Below are 22,298 nucleotides of genomic sequence, written 5' to 3'. Positions count from 1 at the left end.
TCTATCTCTCCCTGTCAGTGTGTATATGTATGTTTTGTGTGGTGCTAGGCCTTATGAATGCTAAACACATGCTCTACCACTGACCTACATCATACCAAGACCCAGTGTACGCGTGTCCTTAAGTACAGATTTTAATGTCATTGTGTTGTCTTTTGTGTGTGTGTGTGTGTGTCCATCGGTCTTGAACAAGGTCTCACTATGTAGACACGACCGTACTTAAACTCTTGACCCTCCAACCTCGGCCTCTGAGTGCTAGGATGTCAGCTTTGTGCCACCATGCTGGTTTTGATGACATTTTTCTATAGAGGAAACTGAGCTAAGAGAGACTGGTTGAAGAGACATGATCGGTAAGTAGGAAGCCATGTCCTTAGCTGGCCCCATTAAACACAGCCCAACTCAATAACTCAAGCTTTCAGGTTCTGCAAATAAGTGAGCTTTTGCTTGGTTTTGCAGTCATTAAGGGTGCATTAAGGAGGTCTAAGCAGAGGAGCAACTTGCTCTGACCTGGATATTAGAACTGGCCATGGAAGAGAAAATGGTGTGGAGGCAAGAGGTGAAAACAGGCTGGAGAAGTCATGATCTTCTCAGCTTCCCATTTGTCCTTCATCCTCTGCTGACTGAGAGACTTTGGACAAGTAAACTGACCTCTCTGAGTCTTGATGTATGCAGCTATCATGTGGGAACCCAGGTAGCGTTGCTCAAATCTAAAGTCACGCTGAGAAACTGAATACTGAAGGGAATTAACCCTGATTGGTGAATTGTGGCACTAAACTAACTATCCCATCCCCCAAGCAAGACATTGTAAGAAGCAAACAGAAAAATGGGATAGCCATTCAGAGGAAATGCCGTGACCAGTGTCCAGGGTTCACTTGTGTCATCCTCTTCCTATTCCCCTTCTTTCCTCCTCCCTCCTCTTCTCCTCCATCCTGAACACTGTGTTTGACACTACCTCCAATGGCACCAGGACTCGCGGTAAGTTTTTCATGTGAGAAGTAAAAGTGAGACCAAGAAAGAGAGAGAGAATTGGCCTGGCTCCAGCCACTCCAATCAAACTCCGGGTACATGTGCCACCTTGTGAGTTTGGCTTACATGGGATCTGAGGAGTTGAACATGGTCCTGGACTTCTCAGGCAAGTGCCTTAACTGCTAAGCCATCTCTCCAGCCCAGGGTAATTTTTTTTTGCACTTCAGATTGGGGGCCACATGGTAAACTTGCTATCCCTGGGTATAAAGAAAGTGAATGACAAGGGAAGACACAGCACTGGGGACAGGAATAGGTCCCCAGATTCCCCTCTCTCCTCCTTATGTCCCAGTGGGTACAGTCCAATATTCCTTTTGTGTTATCAAGCTCCATATTACCAGATGAGGTGTGACTCGTCACTCATGAACAAAACCCAGACTATCATTCCCAATCTCTTACCCACATCCACACAAAGAAGCAATGTGTTAAGTACAGGATTGTATTTTCATCAAACCTGTTGTAGTTTCTGTCTCATTGCTGGGACAGGTGAAAATAAAAATCAGCATATAGGCAGAAGGGGTTTACGTCAACCATCAGTCTCTAGAGGAAGGTCAACATAGCAGGCAAAACACGGACGAGCAGAGCCCGGGCATCACGTCCTGCCACACGCCCTGCTGGGAAGTAGCAGTAATGGTGAGCTAGCTCTGAACACCCCGTAGGGCTGGACTAGTATATGTCAAGCTCCATCCCCAGGGACACACACCTCCTCCAGCAAGACCACAACCCCAAAAGGCCATGAAAGACACTCTATGTTCAAGTTACTGTGTGACCTATATGTAAACTCATTTCCATCTGTTTCATTTCAAATGCTAACATTGGGAAATATTCTCTTGAGATGCATGGCCATTGATGAACACTGCATGGTGAATTAACACTAAGGACATTTTCAGGTTTTAATACCTACTGCTGTCCATCCAGCAGCCAGGTCTCAGTGAGCCACCTGTGTGCCCAACACAGATTGTACCATTTGGGTCTGCTCTGCTAAAGGCAAAGTTCAGACACTTTGAAGCTCCACTCAACTGAATTAATAGAAATCATCAGGCTTTCCCCAGCTGTCAAAATCTGACTGCTAAACAAAATAATGGTCAATTGTGTTTCACATCTTAGTTTGCCAATGGCACATAATAGTGAGAAGTCTCTGGCGAGCTATGGGGTCTTAAAAGCAGGAGTAGTACCATGGGACTATGGGAGGAATCAGACACGGCTCAGGTGTTCACTGTGAAGAATGGCGCACACACCCCAGTCAGACCGGCTGACAGCGAGGAATAAGAGACAGCTAAGACTGACAAGAATGCAAGGGGGAAGAGAACCTCATTCGGTGCTGGTGGAGTCTAAACTGGCACAAGCACATGAACGCCAGTAGGGAAGAGCCTCAAAAAAACCTAAAAGCAGAACTGTCACGTGGTGTACCTCTGGCACTCCTGAGCATATACCCAGAGGATCTTGTTACAGTGCCACCGAGATACCTACACACTATGTTTATCACTACACTCTCCATGGAACCCTAGATACGGAATCAGCCTAGGTCTCCATTAACAGGCAAACAGATAAAGAAAATGTGGCGTATATGAAATTATGTTGTTTGTAGCAAAGTGGATGGAATGGAGATCATTATGTCACACAAAATAAGCCAGCTCAGAAAGACAAATACCAAGTTTCGGGCTGGAGAGATGGCTTAGTGGTTAAGTGCTTGCCTGTGAAGCCTAAGGACCCCAGTTCAAGGCTCAATTCCCCAGGACTCATGTTAGCCAGATGCAGAAGGGGGGGGCGCACACATCTGGAGTTCGTTTGCAGTGGCTAAAAGCCCCGACGTGACCATTTTCTCTATCTCCCTCTTTCTCTCTCTGTCTATTGCTCTCAAATAAACTTAAAAAAAAATTTTTTTTTTTGCTTTTTTTTGAGGTAGTGTCTCACTCTAGCTCAGGCTGACCTGGAAATCACTCTGTCATCTCAGGGTGGCCTCAAACTCATGGCAATCCTCCTACCTCTGCCTCCTGAGTGCTGGAATTAAAGGCCTGTGCCACCACGCCCGGCTTACAAATAAATAATTTTTAAAAAAATACCAAGTTTCCTCTGTCATGGAAGCCATCTCTCTCTCTCTCTCTCTCTCTCTCTCTCTCTCTCTCTCTCTCACACACACACACACACACACACACACACACACACACACAAACTGATATGAAGAGTTGGGCTACTCAAGAAGAGAAAATGGGCTGACAAGAGTAGGGTTAGGGTCAAGAGAGCGTCATGTGGTCAATGTCATCAATGTATATAATATACTTGAATGAAAAGGTGAATTGTGAAAGTCTTCACTTTGTATAATGAAAACATACTAATAAAAAAATTAAAAATAAAAAAGAACAGGTTTAACAAGCAGTGTCATGATTTTTAGTCCAGAGATGAGTAAGATCCATTGAGTCAAGGTTTCCTGGCTTTTCAGTGATGAAGTCAGGTGTTACTTGCAGTGCTAAATGTTGCCCTCTCCTCTCTGGGTCCCCAACATGGCCTTCACCATGGAGTAATGCTACTTCATTCTTGCCCTCCCACCCTCTCTTCCTTCCTCCTTTATTTATCAGAGAGGGTCTCTAGCCTAGGCCATACTCAAACTCCCTTTGTATCCAAGGATGACCTTGAACTTCTGATCCTCCTGCCTCCACTTCCCAAATGTTGAGATTCTGGTAGTCAAATGCAGGACTCTCTATATGGTAGGCAAGCACTTTACCTCTGAGCTCCATCCCCAGCCCTACATAGGGGATCTCTGTGACATCAGGGGTGTTACAACAGTGAGCACACATTTGTGACAAGGACATTGGTATTTCTACTACTATGTTAGTGAAGACCTGGGCTCTGATTCCTCCACGGAAGGTGCAGAGGGAGGTGGATGATTATCACTTCAGCCTTTCCAGTCCATCTTTGCCCTCTGTGATAACCACTCAGAAATGTGTGAAGAAAATGGCTGTGTTACACGGGTGTCCTGCTGGATTAGCAAGTGGCCCAGGGGACATTATCAGCATCGAGGATCATAATCCTTCACTGCCTATCTCTTTGCAAACAAAACTGACAAAATGCTCCCAGAGCTCTCTGGAGTAACCTTCACATTTCTGAACAGCAAGCTCTGTCCTCCCCTCATTCCAGGGAAGGAGACCAGCTGTGGGTAACGTTACCTCCCACATCACCTGTACACTGGCAGCATTGCTGGGCAACCTGGCACGTGTGAAATGAGGCCGCTTATCAGTAAAGAGTGTGCCTGGCAGCTTTTAGGGATGCAGAAGGTACCTGCTGGCACTGCAGATCTCCCCCCAGTGTATTAGAGTTTGACACTTAATATTCCAGCCCAATGGCAGCAGAGAACGGCGTTTGGTATTAGCACGCTGAACCACATGCTGACGGGCTAAGCATACAAACCTCGGGTGTAAAGGCGTTAAAAAGCCTCTGAAACAAATGGAGTTGTAGGGGAGGAGGAAAGGGGGAGAAAGAGAAAGAAAGGAAATGTGAGAGGAGGCAAGGAGAGAGAGGAAAACAAAAGACAGCAGGAAAGAGAAGCAAGAAAAGGGAAAGCTAGAGCAGGAGAGAGAGCACCAAGAGGGAAGAGGAGGGGAGGACAAAGGGAGCACTGTAGAGACAAGTGAGGGAAAAGGAAGAACCAGGGAGAGAAGAGAAAAGCAAAAGAGAGAAACTGGAAGGAGGGTGGAAAACATGCAGAGAGTGGGGGTATAGAAAGAGAAGAGGAGAAAGAATGAGAAATGAGAGGGAGGGAGAGAGAACGGAGAGAGAGGAACTAAGGACAGAGATGGGGAGCGTAAGGATGTGAGAACAGACAAGGTCACCATGCAAACACTTATCATTATTTCACACAGACTCTACCTGAAAAGCCTCCCAGATCATCCAGCCATTGCTGGTGAGTGTGTTGTGGGAGTTCAAGGAAGCACACTGAGCCAACATGCGTCTTTGTTATCAGCTTGTCTCCCTCAATCACAGCGGATCTCATGAAACAAGCAGGAGAGCTTATTCTGTCTACATAAATTTCCTGGGCTGGTGTTCATTACGTTGCCCACTAGGGATTCAGAATGAGGGACACTTCCTAAAACCATGCGTCACAACAGAGTGAGATCCAAAAGGCTGGCCTGGCCAGTGGCCAAGGTACCATTTTCAAGGTACCAGCACATGTCCACCTCAGAGCACATGACTGCAACTCATCCCGCAGCGCCTGTGTGAAAATGAGTGGTGGCCTGGTACACAATAGAGGCTCAGGTCACGCCTGTGGGCTACATTCACCAACATACAGCCACATTCATACTCAGTTTTGCTTGTTTCTAGGAAATTCTGAGCTGCATCTGCTTGATCTAGTTTGAAAGCCAACAACTGAAGGTGAAGTAAGGACGTCTGAGTGGCTCTTGTGTTTCCAGCATCGGAAAGGCTTGGGGTTTTGATCAATTTCTGGGGAAATGAGCAACATGTGATGCTCAACATTGAGTGTCTATCATTCGGAAAGAGCATGCGGTTTGGATCTTTATGAGTTTGGGTCACTTCACTTAAAATAATTCTTTTCGGGTCCGCCCATTTCCCAGAGAATTTCATTTTCTCCATGCTGCTGGGTAGAATTCCACTGTGTATATATGGCACATTTCATTATCCATTTGTCTGTCACGGAACATCTAGGCTGATTCCAATTCTTAGTTATTGTAAACAGAGCCACAATAAACATGCGATTATCTCTAGTATAGAGTGTGAAAGCCCTGAGGCATATGTCTGGGGGTGGAATAGAGAGGTCATTTGGGGGGATACCTCTACACTGATTTCCACAGTGCTGTGAAAGTTTGCACTGCCACCAGCAGGGAAGAAGAGTCTCTCTTCCCCTCTACCCTGGCCTGCATCTGCTGTCAGTTTTCTTGGTCATACCATTCTGACTGGGATAAGATGCCATCTCAGAGTGGTCTTGACCTGCCTTTACCTGACAGGTAGAACTTAGCTTGTAAGCATGTATATAAGGGGATAGTAAGCAAGAGCAAATCTAGAGAGATGAGAAGGAAGAGGGATGAGGACAGGGCCAAGGACCACACGTGACATGTAGACAGGAGGGAGGAAGACGTGGGGAAGGAGGGAGTGTGGGAATGGGGGAGCTGGGGAGAGGGGGCTGAGAGTCAACGAAAACACATTGATCTGAAAGTTCCAGAGTGAGCGATACTAAAACCTCTGCGTGGCAACTAAATATAAAATTTTGAGAATTAAAATATTTAAGGGCTGGAGAGATGGCTTAGCAGTTAGGTGCTTGCCTGTGAAGCCTAACGACCCCGGTTCGAGGCTCAATTCCCCAGGACCCACGTTAGCCAGATGCACAAGGTGGCACATGCGTCTGGAGTTCGTTTGCAGTGGCTGGAGGCCCTGGCACACCCATTCTCCCCACCATCTCTGTCTCCCTCTTTCTCTGTCTGTTCCTCTCAAATAAATAAATAAAAATAAGCAAAAAATGTTTTAAAAATGTTTTTAAAAACTATCATTCTGAACATTTAAAAAATTGTTATTCTTGCTGTGTGTGCATGTTCATGTGTGTTCAATACAGTTTGTGTGGTAGTGGTGGTGGTGGTGGTGGTGGTGGTGGTGTGTGTGTGTGTGTGTGTGTGTGTGTGTGTCTTTGCGATCCCCCATATGCTCACATGAAGACAGTGGGGTGGAATGTCAGGTATTTTGCTCCATGTTCCACTCCATCCCTTGTCTACAAGGTTTTATTTTGATCCATAGTCTCCTTTTAACAATTTCAGGGCTTATAGAACTGTGTCTCCCCAACAAGAATGGGGTTACAGGCCACTCATAGCCACACCCCACTGTGTTAGGCTCCTCCAGACCCTCATGATTGCACAGGAGGTGTATTTAACCACTGAGCCACCTCTCAAGCCCTGAATGGTCTTGAGAAATGTTCACGTGATCATAGAGAAGCTGGGAATTCCTTCAGAGTCTCCATTATCCCAGCTCCCATCCACCTCTATTCCCCTTAGCCACTGTGTTCACACTGCTTACGTCAAAATAGTATGCCACGTGATGAAGGCATCCCACCATTATGTACACCCTGGAGTGGGGCACACCTGTGATCCCAGCACTTGGGAGGCATAGGTTGGAGGATGACCTCAAGTCCCAGGCCAGCGTGGGCCACATGACAAGACCCTGCCTCAAAAAGAGCAAGAGTTAGGGACATGGCTCCATGATAGAGTACTTGCCTAGCATGTGCAAGGGCCGAGGTTTGATCCCCAGCACTTCCGATAAATAAACACCAACATAAAGAAACAAGAAAATAAATAAGTAGGGTAGTTAGTACAAAGTAATGAAGACATCAGGTCTTCACTTGATTCAACACATCCTTAGGGTAAATACCAAAGCAGTCCCTCCTTTTGTTCCCCCATGGAATTCTGAGATGATAACCAAAGTAAGTAGGTACGTGGACCTCAAAATGATAATGAAAGACCCACACCCTAGAAACTCTCAACTGGCCATGGAATGTATCCCTTCTTGACTTTATTATCACCACGGAACTACTCCAAGGATGGAAGAGATCTCACTGAACATACTGGAGTTACCAAACCACGGCTGGGTTGATGATGACACACGCATACACCCATCAGTGACTCCCTGGTGCCTACAAGCAGCTGGCAAGTGCCACGGCACTGTGTTCATGGGACTCTGCCGCTGACGCCCACCCAGCCTGTGGTCACTGCACCTTGTCCACTGCCATACAGCAGTTGTGCCGCACAGGTACTTCCTGATGAGCCTCTCCTCTGGGATGTGAGAGTCTATTCATCTCATATCCTTTGGCCAAGGTGTTTCTGGAGTGTCTGTGCAGGAAACTCATAGCCACATTTTGAGAGCAAGCTCCAGGACAGTGCTTCCAGCCCAGGTGGACTTTCCTTGCACTTCTGTCCTTGTATTCGCCCAATTCTGCAAGATACACAGAGACGTAGTTTACTGAAGGTATCCCATCATATCCCATCATTACCCACCCCGTAGATATTTACTTTGTGACTGTTTGTTGCATGTGTTTGCTTATGTAAGTGGAGGCTAGAGGACAACCTCAGATCTCATTGCTCAGGAATGCAGTCCATTTATTCATCGGGAGAGAGAAAGAAAGGGAGAATGGTGGGCCAGGGCCTCTAGCCACTGCAAATGAAATCCAGGTGCATGCACCAAGACTGCCTGGCCAGTGAGTCCCTGGGTACCCACCTGCCTCTACCTCCCCAGTGCTGGGATCATAATTGTTTACCATAACATCTGGTATTTTTTTTTTTAATCTGACATCTGGGGATGGCACTCAGATCCTCATGCTTGTGAGACAGGCACTACCTCCTGAGCCATCTCTCCAGCCTTCATAGCTATTTACTGTTTGTCTTTGTGAAAACTTGACTGTGACCTTCCTGAAGGGAGATGGTTCACCTTTGTTTATGAAAGGAACCACAACACAGACACTGATGCCTGTTTAATGAATAAATTTACAGCAAATATTCAAAGTGGGAAATGATGAGCAGAAAGCCAGAGCGATGGGGACATTCAGAAGAGAGAGGGAGTTTGTTTCAATCTTGCTGGGGAGAATTGGGAACAGTGACCTGGTGCTTTACATTCAAGAGGAGTCAGGATAGTAAGCTAAGAATTCAGACTTTCTGCAAAGGGTCTGAATCTAAATCTCAAGCTATGATATGTTGTGATATACCTTTGATCTGTGATTGGGTGAAATATGCTTAACATCACTGAGTTTCATTTTCTCATCTATGTGATGATACAACAAGTCTATTTCTTCTAACAAATAATATTTATTGTACATTAAAGATGCTTCATATGTGAACCACATAAATGCATTTAAAAGTTACCAATTATTATTTGAACTTGCTATGAGAGGTTGGCAATATTTTGAGGTAATAGAGGGTAGATATTAGCCGCCGCCCCCCCCAGGCATAAGGAACATCATAAATCGGTGCCAGAGGCTAGAACACAGAAACCTACTGTATGTCACCATGTGTAGTAGAAGGCGAGTTTGAAACAGGTTAGAATCAGATCAAAAAGGACTTTGAATGTCAGTCAGAATTTTTGAACTGTATTTTGTAAGAAGTGGAGAACTAACGTGTTCAGGGATTAAGGCCCAGGCTGGGTTTCAGTTAACTGTTTATTCCAGGCAACTTTTTTTTTTTTGGTTTTTCGAGGGAGGGTCTCACTCTGGTCCAGGGTGGCCTTGAACTCATGGTGATCCTCCTACCTCTGCCTCCCGAGTACTGGGATTAAAGGTGTGCGCCACCATGCCCGGCTTCAGGCAACTATCAAAACCTGGAGCATGGGGCACAGGAACATGTGAAGGCATGGGAAATAGATAGTTCACTTTTTCACCATCTGTGTAAATGAGACAGTACATCTGGAGAGGCAAAATCCACTGTGAGTGTAGTAATGTTCTATTCAGAGAAACAAATCCTCTGTTTTCCTCTAGACACTAAATAAAGTTCTGTAAGACAAAGTAGGTGTTGGGCCAATAAAAACATGGATATTAAGAAGTCAGTTGCAATAAGAGGGTGCATTTGTTGATACTGAATTATTAAGGAATTTTAATTTCTTGATAAGCTCTCAGGAATACATCTCACCAGGGGAAAAATTCACAGTAATTAGTTGTTGTTGTTGTTTTCTTTTTTTTTCTCTTTAAAAAAATCTTCGTGGAACTTTCTTTCCAAAAGAAGCCTTTGGCTATGTTCCCAGCAGACTTCTGTGATACTTCAGCAGGGAAGTTCAGCTTCCTTATTTATGGTACGCCCCACTCTTTAACATTTGTCCAAAGACAAAGCACTAACAATGGTCACAGTGGAAATGAAAATGCATTTTTAACCTATGTGACACAAACCTGACCACCCCCCACATACACGTAGTACATACTAACACACATGCATACATATATGCACGCACTGGGAAGTCTTTGAGTGCGCTGTTTGTATGTGTGACGTGCATGCATGTGTGTACGCACTGTGGCACATATGCACGCACGGGGAGGCCAGAGGTGGATCATTCATTCCTTCTTTATTTTTCTGAGGCAGGCCTCCTACTGAACCTCACCGACTAGGCCATAGCATGCAGCAGGCACCAGAACCCTCCTTTCTCTGCATCCCTAGCACTGAGCTGGTGGGGATATGCCATCGCCCCTAGCACTTTATGTGGGTACTGGGGACTCGGGTCCTCATGCTTGTATGGTAAGCACTTTACCCACTGAACCATCTCTCTGACCCTGAAGTCTATCATTTTTTTTTTTTTTGAAACAGCTCAAAGAGAGAAGAATGAAAGTAAATTGTAAAACAGTCTAGGAGGGAGCAAAACTCACATCCCTGTAGATTCACTTTCTTTTTTACTTTCATATTGCCATGAGAATGCATGGCCATAAGCCAGGAAAATCTAACTTTCTTATGTATTCTGGAGCATAAAGAATGGCATGCTTTGTTTGTAATTGTACATTTTGCACGAGAAAACCACCGCCACCTGCAGCATTAACTGGGCACCTGGTGCACACTAATAGAGGCTGAATTCATTGCCGCACACCGCCAGGGGGCTGCAACATCATTCCTCTCTTCTCCATATTTTATTCATACCGACATCACGGCCACTTAGAACAAGCCACAGTGGTTCATATTAGACATGACTAATCGTCACTCTCAGGCAAAGTGGCAGAATTCGTGGAACAGTAGCTATGCAATGCCAGGACGCAAAGCCGGGCCTCCACCCTTGTTGTCTGAAGCTCTGTGACCGCCACTGCCCGCGTTTCTCATCCTCCCTGCACCACGTTGCCTAAAAGCCCTGGCTTCTCCTTCTGACCTCACTGCCTCTTGTCCTGCCCCTTCTCGGTCCTCCCCTCATCGGGCTGCTATATTTCCAGCCCGTTTTCAACCATCAGAGACATTCAGATTTCCCAACTCTCCCTTCTCTTTCTACATCGCTTCAAAATGGTTATTCTCATATTGTGGGCTCATTGCTCTCTTTCACAGATGGCCTTAACCCCTTAGTGCATTCAAACGACCTTCACACTATTTTGTTCCTTTAAATTGCCCGGGGAGGCTGTTTTTTGTTGTTGTTGTTGTTGTTGTTTTGTTTTTGGCTTTTTTGCCAGGATGCATCAAGGCCTACCTTTCCTCTTTACAATTCTTACTTAATACATTTTCTGGTATTTTCTGCAAAAGGTATGTTTCCAAGTCAGAATGAGTCTTGCTTGTGGATAAGATAGATGCTGGACAGTGAGAAGAAAGGAAGGTGTTTGATTCAAGAGACACAGGCTTGCAAAGCCTGCCAGCCCAGGTTCGATTCCCCAACACCCACAAAAAGCCAGACACAAAGTGGCACACGCATCTATGATCCCAATGCCCAGCGACAGTGAGAGGCATAGTTAGAGTCCCAAGTGAAGTGGCCAGAGGCCTCGTCTCAGAGAAGGTGCGACACAGGCAACTCAAGGTTGTCCTCGGACCTCCACGTGTGCACACACACATACATATGCGACATAAAAATACGATAGAGTCAAGGACACAAGAAGCCGGCAGTCCACATGCACCCAGGGAGCAGCTACTTTTCTGTAACGCAAACTGCCCGTGACCATGAGTTCTTGTCTTCTGGGAATTGCTGTTATGAAATTGGGGGCTGATTACAAGCGTGCCTGCTAGCATCCTATTCAAAATGAGAACGCTCTCATTCCACATTGATTATGTGAGAGGTACAACAGTGAGGTTTTATGCTTTGTAGCACCATTCCAAGTAGAAGGCTGACTTGCTTCATCAATCTATATTCATCCTTCCCAACAGATCGATGGAACAATACCTCTGCGACACCCACACCGAATACTCTCATGGTTCAGAGATGGTTCAGTGGTGTCACATTTTGAGAAAAGATGACCCCCTTGCTGAATACATCCACAGATCTCCTTTCGAATCTAAAAATACCCTAGCCCAAAGTTATGCTACAACTTGAGCACCAACTAGGGGCAGACTTAACTTAAAAAGGTCAAAGCTCTTTCTGTACTGAGTCTCACATAGTTGCAGTTTGTTTTGTCCCTAATGGGACAAGGAAATCAGTTCTGCACCCTCTTGCAGGTGACAGATTACCAAAAATGATCACCTTGAAAGCTAACATGGGAAATGCTGATGGACCCAGGACAGTGAAAAGCACGACCCCCCCCCCCCACACACACACACAGCGTACTCCACTCTAGCCATTCCAAGTAGGGTGTTTGCAAACTGAATGTAAAATACCCCAACAAATTCAAGTGTTTGAATGCTAGCTCCCACCTGGTGGCGCTGTTTGTAAAGGTCATGGAATCTTTAGGAGACAGAGAGGTACAGGAGGAAGTGGGTCACTGGGACGGGGGAGGGCTTCTGGCTGGCCTCACTTCTTGCTCATTTCCTGCTTCCTGCCTGGACACTTGTGACCAGCTTGGCCTCCCACTCCTACAGTCACCCTTCCCTGTCATGAGGGAACATACTGGCGGAAAATAAGAGCAAGACAGTTTTTATAGGTAGTCAGCCAGGGACAGAGGCCCAAGGAGATGCCACCTTGCCTGCTGTAGCAGAAGTAGAACCTGTTTCTGATCTTGTCTCACGCAAGATGGCTTCAAGCAACAATTCAGCAGTGCTTCCTGCCTCTTCAAGTCTTCCTGGGCCTCTGGAGTCCAGCAACCAATCAGGTTTGTCCCTTACACACTTGAGTCTGATGACAAAGTTCAACCTAATTAGATATCTGACCCATATAAATCGGGAGCCTTATTACATATGTAAATCTCTCCTCAATTCTCCTGACTCCCAACTCTCCTGGTGCTTGACTGGTTTTTGCCCGGGCATTCCCTGTGTGCTTTCTGCATGAATATTGGTCTTGCATGCCCTCTTGTTCTGTCACATGTGTGATCTCTCTTTAAGCCCTGGGTTTTTTACTGTTTCTTTGTCTTTTCTGGCCCACTGTGTGAGGGCACTCTTGTGGCTGGGCTCTCCTGCTTGGCTTTCCAAGCGTGTGAGCTCACTTCCCCAGACACTTCTCCCTGCGAAGATTTTCTCCATTTCTCCTCGCCCTTGCTAGCTGGAATGGGGGAGGATTTTCGCTGGCTTAGGGTTTTCTGCTAGCCTTCCCTCTGGATCCAACATCTCCCTAAAATAAACCCTATAATTCATAATCTACCCTTCTCTTAGTCCACATTTTCAATACTTTGCCAACTTTGAGAAAGGTATGATCCTGGCTCCGCAGCATCCCATCTCTGAGGAGTCAAGACCTTCAAGATGCAAGGCCTCAGGCTCTAACCCAGACCTGCCAAACCAGAATTAGTATTGTCACAAGAGCAATATAAGGTTTCCTCAGCTCCAGCTTAAGCAATGCCACTATAACTTTGCATAACATTTAGACAATGGTTGTTGACTATAAACATTTTTTTATTTTTTCATTATTGACAATTTCCATATTCATAGACAATAAGCCATGATAATTCACCCCCACACACTTTCCCCTTCACAACTCCCCTCTCTATCATATCCCCACCTCCTCTCAATTAGTCTTTCTTTTAATTTGATGCTATCATCTTATATTCCTATTTTATGATGGCTTCATATAGGTAGAGCCAGGCACCGAGAGGTCAAGGATATCCAGGTCATTTTGTGTCCTACGACATGAATTAAGCTTTTTGTTTGTTTTGTTTTCACTGATGCATATCCCTTATATCTGGTACTGGGTAAGATAAGGACCTTTCAGACACGATTTTGATGTACCTTAGGCACATTACGGCCCATGGCCCCTACTTTCTCCCTTCTCACCTGTCCCCCTCCCATAAGCTTTGTTCCCCTTTGTATAGCTCTACTGCGTGTTTCATGTCACAGGCACATACATGATTTTGTGTGTCACTACAAAATCCAGGAATCACATATGAAAGAAAACACAATATTTGTCTGAGAGTGCCTTAATTCACTTGATATGATTACCAACAGTTGCATCTATTTTCCTGCATATGATCTACCTTTTTTTTATTGCTGAAAAAAATTCCGTTGGGTATATAAACCACATTTTCTTTATCCACTCCTTTATTGACAGTCACTAAATTGGTTCTATAACTTTAGTGATGCAATAAACATCAATGTGCAAGTATCTTGGCGACATGTTGACTTGGAATTTTGGGGGGGAAATCTCAGGAGTGGTGTAGCTGGGTCACAGTTGTTTATTATTTTTATTTAGTTTATTTTATGTAGGAACATCTATACTGAATGGCACAGTGTCTGTCAGAGCTTAGATTCCCAGTAGCAGTGAATCAGGGTTCACTGCAGTTCTCATCCAGGCCAGTGTTTGCCATTGTTTGTTATTGTTGCTGTTGATGATGTTTCTTCATGACTGCTGTTCTATCGGAATGAGTTGGAATCTGTGTTCTCTCCTTTTGTACGTTCCTTGACGGCTTGTGAGGTTGAGCCTTTTGCCACACATTTACTGATTCCTCGTCCTTCTTTTGGGAGCTGTCTGTTCATTTCATTAACTCACCCTTTGGGTGCATTGTTTGATTTCTTATTTGGTAGTTAGCATTATTTGTATAGTCTAGATATGAATCATTTTTGATTGTTTGTTCTGAGGTAGGGTTTTGCTCTATCCCAGGCTGAGCTGGAATTCACTATGTAGTCTCAAGGTGGCCTTGAACTTACCACAATCCTCCTACTCCTGCCTCCAGAGTGAGTGCTGGGATTAAAGGTGTGTGCCGCCACACCCTAACCCCCTTTTAACTTAACTTCATGAGGTCCATTTCTCAACCATCGGTGAGATTTCTCCAGTAACTAGGATCCTGCTCGCATGCCCTTGCCTGTGTCTGCATCTTAAAGGGATCCCTCTGCTTTTTCCTTTGGTCACTTTCAGGTCTTACATTAAGACCTTTGAGCCATTTGGAGTTGATTTTTGCACAGGATGAGATAGAGATCTAGGTTCATTCTTCTGTAAGTGGATATCCAGCTTTTGCAGCACCATGTGTTGAAAAGACTATCTTTTCTCTAGTGTATATTTGGCATCTTTGTTAAAAATCAGGTGGCTGTAGCTGCATCTGTTGATACCTGGGCCTTTTGTTCTACTCCATTGATCTATGTGTCTCTTTTTTGCAAGTATGCTGTTTTTATTACTATGGCTCAATAGTATAGCTTGAAATCAGATATGGCAATACTTCCAACATCATTCTTTTTGCTCAGGATTGCATTATATACCTAGGATCTTTTGAACCTCCATATAAATTTAAAGACATTTTTCTATTTCTATAAAGAGTGGCATTGAAATTTAGATGGGGATTGTACTGAATTTGGTGAAGGCTTTTGATAGTGAATCAATTTCACAGTATTACTTATTACAATCCCTGGATATGGAAAGCGTTCCCCTCTTCTACCATGCTTTTCAATTTCTTTACCCAATGTTTTCTAGTTTTCATTGTTGAGATATTTTATTCCTTGGTTAAGTTTATTCCAAGAAATTTTTGGAGGTAATTGTTACCAGAGCGATTTATTTATTTCTTACTCAGCATGTATGTTATTTGTACATAGGAAGGCTACTGACTTTTGTATGGTAATTCTATGTCTGTCCTCCTATTTTTTAAGTGCTTATATAATCTAGAACAGTTTAACTAAGGGGAGAAGGAAATTTAAATGGATGTATAACAAGAAAAGAAGTTGAGGGCTGGAGAGATGGCTTAGCGGTTAAGCGCTTGCCTGTGAAGCCTAAGGACCCTGGTTCGAGGCTTGTTTCCCCAGGTCCCACGTTAGCCAGATGCACAAGGGGGCACACGCGTCTGGAGTTCGTTTGCAGAGGCTGGAAGCCCTGGCGTGCCCATTCTCTCTCTCTCCCTCTATCTGTCTTTCTCTCTGTGTCTGTTGCTATCAAATAAATAAATTAATAATTTTAAAAAAAGAAAAGAAGTTGAAGCCATAAGAAAATTTCCAACAGTTAAAGTCCAGATCCTGATAGTTTCACTAGCAAATTCTGTAAGAGCTCTGAAAAGAAACCAACACCAGTACTTCTTACAATACCCCATAATGTAGAAAAGGAAGGATTACTACGAAACTCTTTGAACAAAGCAAGTGTTGCTGCAGTACCGAAGTGGATAAGGATAAATGCACACATAAGAAAACTTTGGAGCAAACTCCCTGATGAATACAAATACATAAATTCTTGTTAACATTCTTGAAAACTGAATTCAGGAAAGCATCCAAAAGATTGCTTTGGGCTCAAGAGATGGATCAGCAGTTCAGGTGCTCACTGCAAAGCTGAAGGACTCATGTCCAGCTCTCCAGATCCCATGTAAGCCAGACGCACAATGTGACACAAGCATGCAAGGCCGCTCTTGTGCACAAGATGGTACATACATCTGGAGTTTGATTACAGTGGCTGGAGGCACTGGCACACCAATTCTCTCTATCATTCTCTCTCTCTCTCTCTCTTTCTCTAATAAGGTTAATAAAACATAAAAGAGGTAGAGTGATGGTTCAACATGAGCAAATCAACGCATGCAATTGCTCACATGAACTCAAGGCCAGCAGTCACACAATCAGCTCGATAGATACAGAAAAGGCTTTTGACAAAATGTAGCACCACTTCATGATTTAAGCCCTGAAGAGACTAGGAAAGGAGGGAACATATCCCAACACAATAAAATCTATATAAAACCAACCTATAGCCAACCTTATACAAAATGAGGAAAACTCAAAAGTATTTCCTCTAAAATCATGAATAACATAAGACAAGCCACTTTCTTTGCTCTCATTACATATATTCCTTGGGCTGAAGAGAGCAATAAGATAAGAAAAGGAAATAAAAGGGCTGGAGAGATGGCTTAGCGGTTAAGCGCTTGCCTGTGAAGCCTAAGGACCCCGGTTTGAGGCTTGGTTCCCCAGGTCCCATGTTAGCCAAATGCACAAGGGGGCGCACGCATCTGGAGTTCGTTTGCAGAGGCTGGAAGCCCTGGCATGCCCATTCCCTCTCTCTCCCTCTATCTGTCTTTCTCTCTGTGTCTGTCACTCTCAAATAAATAAATTTAAAAAAAAAAGAAAAGGAAATAAAAGAGCTACAAGTAAGAAAAGAAGAAAGAAGACTTCAATGCATTCTTATTTGTACATGATATGATTTTATATATGAGACCCAAAAGATTCCATCAGGAAACTCACATATTATTTTAAAAAAATCAGGCAAAAATGAGGTTTTCAAAGGAGAAATATTCTCATTGCTTAGAGCATGCCCATTCATCTGATTGTCCCACACAGTGGGGAGGACATCAAATATTGGTGAAATGCATGATATTAGCTTGCTCATACTCAGCATTCACAATACTCCAGCACTCTGCTTTCTTCAGCAGAAATCAAAGTTTAGAAGATTCTAGATAAGGAAAGCATGTGTAAAGTACATGAGGAAATTTTTCTGAAGATTCTTCTGGGGCTGGGAATATGCCTCAGTGGCTAAAGTGCTTGTTCTGCAAACCTTTGTTCCTGATTTCAGTTCCCAGGCACCCATGTAAAGTAAAACGCTGCAGAGGGTATCTGCAATCTCATCAGACCTATGACAAAAAAACAGATGTAGATAACAGAATCCTCCAGAAGCTTTCAGGCCAGTTAGCCTGACATAGACCCTACCTCAGACCAGGTGAAAGGTGAGGAGTGAGCTACACACACACACACACACACACAAATTAAAATAAACTCCTTCTACCAATATTTCCCAGAGACCTTTCTAGCTCAGAAACAAGGGTTTAGTGATTTAACTGTCTCACCATATTAAAAATATATGCTTAATTTTTGACAGCCAGATGATGAGAAATGGATGGTCTGAATATCATTTTATAATAGTATTACACATATGGAGGTTTACATGTTTGTGTGTGTGCATGCACATTTGTGTAGGAATGTCTTTGTTTAGGAATTCTTTGAGAGAGCAATCTGTAAGATTTTTAGTTTCTTCTTTTCAGTAAACATTTGTGGAGACTGGGGAGATGGCTCAGAAGGTAAGAGCACTTGCCGTGAGATTGTAAGGACCTGAGTTGGATCTGCTGGAAGCTCCAGGGTCAGTGAGAGACTCTGTCTTAAGGAAATAGTATAGAAGAATGAGTGAGCAGGGTTCCTGACTTCCACACAAATGTGCATGGGGCACATGCATCTGCACACAGACACATGCATACACTATGCATATGCACACGCCAAATCACACAGTTAAACACATGTACATGCTAAGTAAATAAGCACTTAGCAAGCTACTCACCCTATGTCAGAACCCATGTCCAGAACAGCCTGCACCACGTTGGCACTTGTGAGGATGAGAGCTAATGTCCTTGTGCCACTCTGACAGCTCCAGCGTTTGTTACTGACCCCTGACACCTAGCCTGGCATCGGACACTCAGTGGGTCTTCAGAACACCTCAGTTGGCTAACTTAATGAATAGCGCGCTGGCATTTACAGCTATAATGCAGGACTGTAAGCATGTTTGTTTTCTACTGAAAATATAACCAGCATAATTTCAAGGCGGAACAGATGGAGCAGGCAGAGCAAGCAACACCAGGACTATTTTGGGTGGCTCTGGTTGGCCATTTCAAATGCTGATTAGCCACTTTGTTCCTTTCCCCTCTACTTCAAGTTTTATAAACTCATGGAATTCATGCTCAGAGGCCAAATCCACAAGCAAACATGTTTTCTGTGCCTGTCACTGATAACAGCCAAATGACCTTGAGTGCCCTTGGGTAAGGAGTACAGTCCTCAGGCTTCGTCACTTTATACTCAGCTCAACTCAAACTGGCGCCATCTCTGTCAGAATTAGAGTTTGAAACTGTTGGGTTTAATTCCTCACTTTGTTCAATCATTTTTTTTTTTTTACAATTATTATCTTCATGTGTATGTGTCTGTGATGTGTGTCCATGTGTGTTTTTGTGTGAATGAGTGTGGGTGCACACATGCCATAGCATGCATGTGGAGGACCCCAAGTCACCCCAAGTGCCAGTTCCTGCCTCCTGCCTTCTTTGAAGCAAGATCTCTCATTCTTCACTGCTGTAAAAGCTAGACTGGCTGCTCTGAAAGCTTGAGGGATTCTCCCCTCTCCTCTTCCCTTCCCGTCACAGATGTGCTGGGATTACAGGTACGTACCACAGCATCCAGCTGTTATACGGGCTCTGAACTCAGGTCCTCCTGCTTGTCCAGCCAGCACCTTACACACAAAGTCATCTCTCAAGTCATCCGTTAGTAAACTCTTGATGGGTTGCTTCAAATCAATCTTCCAACTCAACCCTGTACTAGACATGGCCTTCGTTATGTCGCTAATACTGTCATGATTAGGGAAGACCCGATGTTTGTTCTCACAGACTTTGAATTCCAGTGGCAAAGGCAGAAGTAAACATCACTAAGAGTTGTCAGGTTCCTTTAAGTCTAGTCATCCTTACACAATGGCATAGAGGGCAACAGAAGAAGTCACTAAGGTGTACAGACCCAGAAGATGCGTCTGTCACTTAGGTGACCAAGTGTAGCCCCTGAGAAGTCAACTGTCCTCTTTAGATAGCCTCTCATGCTTCTACAACCCCTGTGGGTAAATAAAAAGACATACCACCATTGAAACCACCTGCTCAGAACTCATGCAGGGCTACAGAGAAGCCAGATAAGAAAGGAAAGTGAGCAATCTTATTAAACACATGAGTACTGTCCATAAGAATCCACAAAACTAAGCTCTCATTACTTTGTTCTTTATTTGTTTCTTTACATTATTTCTTTCATTTATATGTTTGCAGAGTGGCACATGTGTATATGTGTGTGGGTGTATTGCGAGGCAGAAATCAACAGAGGCTGTCTTCTTCAATTGCCCCCCACTTTATTTTTTTGGCAGGGACTCTCACTAATCCTGAGGTGCACCAACTCAGTGCTGCTAATTAGTCAGCAGGTCCCAAGGATCCTCCTGCCTTTGCCTCTCCAGTGCGGGGATTAGCTGCACCTGTGTTTCCTACATGGGTGCAGAAGATGCCAACTCAGTTCCTCATATTTTTGTGCAAGCATTTTACCCCGTGAGCCATTTCCCCAACCCCTTTCAATATATTCTTTGTCTACTTATTTGCAAGCAGAGAAAGAAAGAAGATGGACAGAGAGAAAGAGAGAGACAGAGAAAAAAAATGGGCACACCAGGTCCTCTAGCTTCTTCAAATGAACCCCAGACACATGCGTCAGTTTATGCATTTGGCTTTGTGTGGGTACTGAGGAATCAAACTCAGGTCCTTAGGCTGTGTGGGTAAGTGCTTCAACTTCCAAGCCATCTTTCTAGTCCCTTCTACATTTTCATTACCATATTTTGAGATATGGTCTTGCTATGAAGCCCCGTCTCTAACTTGTAATCCTCCTGCCTTAGCCTCCTGAATCATACAGACAGTATGTGTCATCACCAGGGTGCCTAACTTCACATTATTAACAACCTGGATCTATTATCCACATGACAACGTCCACTACAATGCCACCACCACCACCTAAGTATAGTAAACATTTTCTTCCTAACCCTCACAAGAATCTGACAAGAGAGGCACTAGTGTGTACCATTTATGAAGGAGGAAAAAGCAACTGAAAGATGGGAGCAGATCAGCCAAGGTAACCAGCAGCAGGAGTCAGCCTTGGCTTCATACCAACATTGTGATTTTCAAAGTTCTCACACATCTGAGTCAAGATTTCGAAACTTTTCCCCAGTAATTATTGGCACCGTGTTTGTCCCTGGCTGGGACTGTGTCTTCAATGATACATTAAGACACATGGAGTCCTGGCACTCAGAGCTCTTTGGAGAAGAAACAAAGAACAAAGGCTGAGATTAAAAGTGGACATCACGACGTGATGCTGGGGCAGCCCCCTGCCTTGACTTCAGCATTCATGAGTTATTCAGATGATCGCTATGAGACCAACTCTAGCCCCTCCCATGGAAAGAAGGCCATGCCAGTTAATTTATGGTCTGTGCCAAGATGGCATATAATTAATATTTTGGTGAAGCACCTTCACCTACCTTGATGTTTACCCTTACAAGTTAGCTTGACTTGAAATAAATAATGCTGTGCCGACTGCATGTTATCCCACTTTTCAACAGAGGCCTCCATTTATTTCATTATGGGACTGATGATTCATTGCCTTATTCTCCTTGGAGTATCATGTTGTGTTAATGTACCATCCATGTAAATAAGATACCTCTTGGTAGGACGCAGTAGCTCTGTTGCAAGGAAAATCAGAACAGGAGTGTGTGGTTCACCCTCAAGCAGCCTCCCCTGATGCTGCCCACAGGCTCTGCCTTCTTTTCTTGGCTGCGGAGACTGCAGCATAGACAAAGATTGATTATCTGGTACTTGGGGACAAGGAAAACAGAGAAGAGATCCAAACCAAAGCCATGGTCATTTTCATCCTGACAAACAAATCTCCCAGCAGAAGGAAAAACAGAGCCATCCTGCATTTTAGAATATATGAGGCAAAGAACCAGCAAGATCTTTCCATGAGCACAGAACCAGCAAGCAGCACTGGCCAAGAGGAGTTGGGGTTGGAAATCTGTGGTTGGATGCAGAGATGAGCAAATTCTCAGTGCTTGGCTCCCTCTCTTTGAGAACACTGTCCTTTGGAAGACTCTCAGCTGCACCAGGATGAGAGGATTTTGCCTCTTTTATTCAGCACACAGGCCCTGAAAATTCAAACCTCCAAAGATTAGTCTTTCCATCAGCACTTCTTTGCCTATTAGAATCAAATGTCTATGTCATGATGGCTGATGTGAAAAGTCTCCCTGACTTTGTACAGTATACAGTATCCCTTACCCCAGATGGCAAGAACCAGATGTGGTTCAGGCATTGAGAGTTTTTAGGATCTTAGAAGGTATGTCAGTATATAACAAGGCATCTTGGGAGTGCAAGCCAAGTAAACATGAAATTCATTTACATGTCTCATAAGCTTTATAATACAGCCTGAAGGTAATGTTTCACAATATTTTTAGTGCACCTGCATTTTGACTGTGACTTATCCCTTGATGTCAGGCGTGGTAATTTCTACCTGTGGCATCCCATCAGAACTCAAAGATGCTTCTCCCTCTGTATCACTCAGATTTGGATTTGGGGGTTATAGATTCTCAACCAGTATCGTGACTTCACCCTCCCAGGATTCTTTCCCCTGTGGTCAGCACAATGGCCTCTTTTGAAATAGGGTTTAACCATTAATTGTATTTTTTTTTCTTTTTACTTGCCTCCGGATGCAAGTGCTGAGAAAGGACAACCATGGGAAAATTGAGATTTCTGGGGCTGAAGAGATGGCTCAGTGGTTTAA

At 44.2% G+C, this 22,298-nt stretch overlaps 1 protein-coding gene across 20 annotated transcripts in view; it reads right to left on the bottom strand.

The window, feature by feature from the left end:
• Positions 1-22,298, bottom strand: part of Rbfox1 (RNA binding fox-1 homolog 1) — a 1,978,359-nt gene that overhangs the window by 1,296,224 nt on the left and 659,837 nt on the right. For 11 of the 20 annotated variants that reach the window (XM_045161611.1, XM_045161608.1, XM_045161605.1 and 8 more), the window contains exon 2: positions 7,730-7,947. The exons of 3 other annotated variants lie outside the window; for them this stretch is intronic. In XM_045161611.1, coding sequence (XP_045017546.1) covers positions 7,730-7,861 — 132 coding nt within the window. In that variant the 5' untranslated portion in view covers positions 7,862-7,947. Of the gene's footprint in view, positions 1-7,729; positions 7,948-22,298 lie in introns of those variants that run through there. 6 more of the 20 variants (XM_045161610.1, XM_045161609.1, XM_045161620.1 and 3 more) reach the window with 1 other exon arrangement.

This window comes from Jaculus jaculus, chromosome 11 (assembly GCF_020740685.1).
Source record: "Jaculus jaculus isolate mJacJac1 chromosome 11, mJacJac1.mat.Y.cur, whole genome shotgun sequence".
NCBI classification, from domain to species: Eukaryota; Metazoa; Chordata; class Mammalia; order Rodentia; family Dipodidae; genus Jaculus; species Jaculus jaculus.
Note: the sequence above shows the minus strand (reverse complement) of the source record. Positions and strands in the feature narration are given on the sequence as shown.